Source organism: Zingiber officinale, chromosome 6A (genome assembly GCF_018446385.1).
Source record: "Zingiber officinale cultivar Zhangliang chromosome 6A, Zo_v1.1, whole genome shotgun sequence".
Lineage (NCBI taxonomy): Eukaryota > Viridiplantae > Streptophyta > Magnoliopsida > Zingiberales > Zingiberaceae > Zingiber > Zingiber officinale.
Genome location: NC_055997.1, coordinates 100,557,097 through 100,563,170, shown reverse-complemented (window position 1 = coordinate 100,563,170; position 6,074 = coordinate 100,557,097). Strand labels below are relative to the sequence as shown.

Below are 6,074 nucleotides of genomic sequence, written 5' to 3'. Positions count from 1 at the left end.
TTATTGAGGTGGTTATATTGTTTCTTTATCCATATATGGCTTGTGCATTTTCAGCGGGCCAACGAAGGGTGTGGGCCTGTTTCAAGGATGAAGAAATGAGGTCGATGCTGAGTAACCTTGAGGATACATGAAATCAATGACTGAGGTCAAATCAAGAAGGATGTCGGAATCTGAGATCGAGATTGGGATGATGTCAGCGACTAATTAAGGCCGAGTTAGAAATGATGTTGGCGATTATGACTGAGGTATAGAAGATGTCAGGATTTGAGGCTGAGACATAGAGGATGTCGGGATTTGAGGCTGAGATCGAGACGATGTAGGCGGCTGAGGCCGAGCTAGGGGCGATATTGGTTACTAAGACTGAGGTATGGAGGATGTTAGGATATGAGGTTGAGACAAGGAGGATGTCAGTGACTAAGAATGAGACTGGGATGATGTTGATGACTAAGGCCAAGTAAGGGGTGATGTCAACGATTAAGACTGAGACGTGGAGGATTTCATGATCTGAGACATGTAGAATGTCGGGATCTGAGGTTGAGATATGGAGGATGTCGGCAACTGAAACTGAGACATGGAGCATATTGGGATATGAGTCCGAGACATGGAGAATGTCGGGTTGAGACATGGAGATGTCGACAATTGAGGCTGAGACTGGAGGATGTCGAGATTTAAGGCTAAGACATGGAGGATGTTGACGACTAAAACCAAATCTTGATTAGTAGCTATCTTATCTCTATACAAATTCTATTCCTAATTGGGATGAGTGCACAACACACATTTAATCAAACCTGAGTCTCATATGAACTCGATCAGATTTTCTTAAGATCTCGTCTAAATCACTTACTTGTCTTGACTTTAACTAGTAGCTTAACATGACTTTTCACCATATAAATCAAATAAGAGATGCAAGATTCTACATAGAAGATCTTCTGTACCTCTTTTTATGGTCCAAATAATAATTCCTTAATATTTATTGGTGAGATAAATGATCTTCACTTATAAAATAGATGAGAACTATTTATCTTCATCAATAAATATTAAAATTAAAGGATCATTCCCTGCACCAAAAAAAAAAAAAAAAAAAAAGTCTAGGATCCGGCCTCAAGATTCTACTGCATCAGCCGCCAATACCATTAATTCCTCTCATTTGAGTTGTCGATATTAACTTAATCAGGTCAATCATTCGATTGACTCGCTCAACCAATCTCAAGTTCAAGTCCAAATATAAGTCTGAGTCTGAATCCGAGTTCACGAGGAGTGGATGGACTATAAAAGTCAAATAGAGATCGTGGTAGTAAAAGATGATCAGCGCTCGTTCCATACGCCCCTCCCATCCCAGATTCCCAGTTATACGAAAGGAGATCATTGATGCGGAGAGACTAGAGAGAGAAAAACCGGTTGGCGTTGCCATTGCCATCGCCCAATTAGAATGCACGCGGCTTCTTCTCTTCCCCTTCCATTTTCTCCCGCTCTGCGGAAAAACAGGAAGCAGCAAAAAGCTCACGACGACGGAGGAGGAAGAGGGCCAACCGCAATAGCAATGGCAATGTCGCAATGGCAATGGAAATGACAATAGCAACGGCGAAGGCACCGTGATCATGACCATCCATTTCGCCGTTAACCACACCGATCAGCTGGTCTCTGCGACAGTTAATCGCCGGTGAAGGAGGCGGCGGCGTCGAAAAAAAAGGAGATGCCTTTGGATTTTTTGGACCCTTCTGACTCCCTTCAAGACCTCATCTCTGTTTCTTTTGTCTCCTTCCTCCTCCTCCTCTCCGCCGCCTCCTTCGCCGCCATCCTCTTCCGCTTCCGCCGCCGCCGCCGCCGCCGCCTCCACGACCTCCTCAGCCCTCTCTGGCCCGTACGCCTCCTCCTCCCTCTCTTCGCCTCCCTCTGGTCTTTCTCCCAGCTTCTCCGTTCCCACGTCCTCCGCCGCCGCTTTCCATTGCTCCACCGCCACCCAGCCCCCCTATGCCACGCCTATCTCGTCTCCTCCCAACACCTCGCTGAGCCCGCCTTCCTAATCATCCTCCTATTCCTCCTCCGCGCCTCCACCCGACCCAAACGCGCCTCCTCTGCAGTCTCTGTCTTCGCCACCGCTCTGTCGGCCGCGCTCCTCGCGGTCCTCCCCTTCCTCTTCCTCCACTCCCTTTACTTCTTCCTCGCCACGTATGTCCCCAGCCTCGGAACTTTTCCCAAAAGCTATGCCTCCTCCGCCTCCTCTGACCGATGCGCTTACCCCCTCTTCGGCACAGTCCTCCTCGCCGTCTTCGCCGCGGTCTTCGTCCCCATCTTCGTCTCCGCCTCCTGGAAGGCTGTATCCATCGTGATCAACCGGCGCCTTCGGAGGCGTCTCTACGTGCTCTGTGCAGCGGTGGTGGGTGCCCTCTCGGTCCAGGTGACGGCGCTCGCGCTTTCCATTCTCTGGAACCCCGACGACGAAGCCTTCCAGTGGCTCTCCGTCATCGATACCTCCGCTGTCGTGACTCTGATCTCCATCGGCGAGGTCATCCTCGTCTTCTGGCCCGTCGTCGACGCGCTCTCCGTCGGCGACGTGGCGGAGTCGGTGCGGCGGGAGGAGGGTAGCAGGACCACGTGCGTAGCACATACGCGGCGACCGGCTTTCTCAGCCGTTTGATTAAGATTACCATCTGGTGACTTCAATTTCTTTCTCTCTTTTTTTTTTTTTAAGAATTATTATTTGCTAAAAGTGTCTTTATCTTTTCCGTCTGTTGAGGAAATTTTGGTAGCCTCATGGTTAGAAGTCACACGAAGAGCATGGCGAAGAACTTTAGAGACAGCAAGAAGAAGCTAAGGAAGATATATTTAAGGAGAGGATGTCTCATCCTTGAAGAGACGATCGACGAAGTTGAAATGAGGCCTCACACTCCAACAACTTGCAGTTATTATGTGCTTCATACTGCATGATCGACAAAGAGTAACTGTGCATGAAGATGAAGATGAAGATGAAGATGATCCCTTCCGCGATGAATTGAAGATATATAAATGCAGACAAAAGATCCATCGGATGGCAGGAAAATTATATATCGTTGATAATTTCAAGGGCACTATCATGTTACCCACAACATTAATTTTTGTATCTAGATGATATTGGATGACTTAATTCGAACTAATTATGCTTTAGCTAATTCATATATAAATAAATCACACATGCATATTGAGTTTAGTTTTAATTTTCTGATCTCTTTAAAACTCAAGACCATGCTCCCTCGCAGCATTAATTAGCAAGAGCTTCTATAATTAATTAATTAATTACAACGTATATATATGCTATCTCATTGGAGTACAACTATTGGTAGCAGCTGTCAATAAACAGGGAGTAAACTAATAATTATCTGGATTTAAGTCAACAACATCACATGGATTTAACTTTCCATCAGTGTGCACATTATATTGTGCAATCTGATCACTTTCCTTTTTCTCAGCCATTAGTTAGATTCGATGTGTTCGTTCAACCAGATGAATCAACTAATTGTTTTTGATGGATATAGATGAGGAAACAAGAAACAGAGATTTTATAAGAGTATGAAGATGGAAGTGAGACTAGGAAGAAAAATGTTTACGGTTTGTAATTGATTAATGATCATTGATCCCGTTCGGAAGCTGCGTCGGACGGAGCTAGGCCGGCTAAGCTATACTCGGCGCTGACGAAGAGTCGCTGCGGATGGATCGGTCGCACGGGCGGATGACGAGGGTGACGACAGGGACGGTGATGCAAGCGCTCTGCACCCACTCAGACAATCACACGGGGTGTTAGCGACCCAAAACCAGGGAAAAAGTCCCCGGGTTAGACCCTCCGACGCTCAAGTTAGGTATTTTTTCTCCAGAAGAACAGTGAAAAAGAAAAAAAGTAAAAGTACGAGTGCAGAGAGACGAGTGAGCGTACTCACATGAGGCAGAAAGCTTCCCCTTTTATATGTTAGTGAGCGCTTCTGGAACCTGTGAAGTGTTAGAAAATGTCGGGTGTTAGGGATTGTCTGGCAACGAATGAAACGTGGCTTCCTTTTACTGGCTACCGGGGCATCTTTTGGCTAACATCCTCCGACCATCAGCATATTCTCTGACATGTGATGGTTATTCCCTGACAGATGGTTACGATCGCTTGGTTCGCTTGTCCCTTAGCGCCTGCTCAGCTTGCTTGACACCTCCCTCTACTTGTACATCCGGCCCTGTAGATCTTGCCTTGTGCTCCCAGCTTCCAGCACTGCTATTTCCCGCTCTGTGTGTCTCGCTCTGCACCCTGAGCGCCTAACCCTGTAAAGCTTGGCCTGTGCTCCTCCCGACCATTATCTCCTGACCCCTCCTGACCCATATGTTCCGCTTGGTATTCGTCTCTATAAGTCTCGACCTGTGCTTCCATAACCGCTTATCTGAGAGTCGAGCCCTGCAAATCCTGACCTCGTATCCGGTATGTCCTGACCTGAATGAATCTTGGGTTGCATTTCCCGGCCTGCATTTCCATAATCGCTTACCTGGTAGGCATGAGCCCTGTAACCCCTGACCTGTTCGTATTTCATATGTTCTGGCCTGTCTACCATCAGGGTTGTATTTCCCGACCTGCGTTCTTCAGAATGCGTTCTTCAGAAGTATTTCACCGAGCCATGCCGACCTGCACCTACCTCACTTGATCTGTGGCGCTTTTGACATTTCGGCCTGTATTTCATGACCTGTTCAGATTCGCAAGTATCCTACCGTGTGGTATCCTGTACCTCCTGATTCGATCCTTCCGCTTTGTGTGTCTTGCCTTGTACAACCTACCCTATTCGTCCCGACCGTAAGCTTTTACCTGTACGTCTTATTCTGTGTTTCCTGTTTCGACCGCCCTGAACCGTATGCCCAGCTCGGTGCTTCCATAACCACTTACCCGCTAGTCCTGAGCCTTATAAATGCTGACCTGCGTATCCCGATCGACATATACCGACCTGCGTATCCCGACATGTGTATCCTGACCGATGTATGCTGCATCTGAACGTCTTATGTTTCTCAAACAGTGAAACTTGGCCCGTAGGCCTCCGGGTCTGTATTTCCTGACCTGTGAATCCTGACCCATAAGCCTCCGGGTTTGTACGTTCAGACCGGAATTTCCCGAACTGTAAACCCTGACCTGTATGTCGTACATGTACGTCTTACATTTCCCAACCTGTGAATCCTGGCCCACAGGCACCCGGGTCTGTATTTCCCGACCTGTGAATCCTGACCTGTAGGCCTCCGGGTCTGTACGTTCAGACCGGAATTTCTCGAACTGTAAAGCCTGACCTGTATGTCGTACCTATACGTCTTACATTTCCCAACCTGTGAATCCTAGCCCGCAGGCATCCGGGTCTGTATTTCCCGACCTGCATTTCAGTAAATGATTATCCATGAGGCATCAGCCCTGTAAATCCTAACATAGGGGTACCCCCCTTGCGCTCTTTGTAGGCTCCATTTCCCTTGACCTCAGGTTGCCACGTCATCCTGCCCTTTGACCGACACGTCCTCTTGACTCCTGACCGCCACATCCTCTTGACTCCTGACTACCACGTCCTCTTGACTCCTCACCTCCACGTCCTCTTGACTCCTCACCGCCCCCTCTCTTTCCAGGGCCCCACCATCATGCACCGTATCAATCATCATACAACATTCTGTTGGTTGCTACTCGGAAAACCTATAGGTTCCACTGTACAAAAATTTTGTACAAAGGTCTGAACCTTTTCCTAGCTACCATGTGTTCTTTTAAATTAAATTTTGGATCGCCTGCGGAACTTAACACGTTTGATCCAAAACTTAATCTATTTGTTCTTTTAGGTTTTGACTTGGATCTCCTGCGGAACTTTACACGTTCGACCCAAGTCTCCTTAAGTTATTAATTCCATTAAATATTAATTTCCATAATTGGTTCCCAGTACTGACGTGGCGAGGCACATGGCCTTCTTGGATATGGGAGCAACCACCACCGACTAGACAAAACCTTTTATAGAAAGCTAATATTTAATTTCCTAAAATAACTTTAGGTTAACCAAAGAGAACAATCAAATCACAAGGAAAATAAAAAATAAAAGAACACAATATCGAAA

The 6,074-nt window shown here is 47.0% G+C and overlaps 1 protein-coding gene across 1 annotated transcript; it reads left to right on the top strand.

The window, feature by feature from the left end:
• The first annotated feature begins 1,693 nt into the window (after window positions 1–1,693).
• Window positions 1,694–2,638, top strand: LOC121995086. The gene has a single exon (XM_042548919.1). It carries the CDS (start codon window positions 1,694–1,696, stop codon window positions 2,636–2,638), a length of 945 nt encoding a protein of 314 aa, XP_042404853.1.
• Window positions 2,639–6,074: the final 3,436 nt, after the last annotated feature.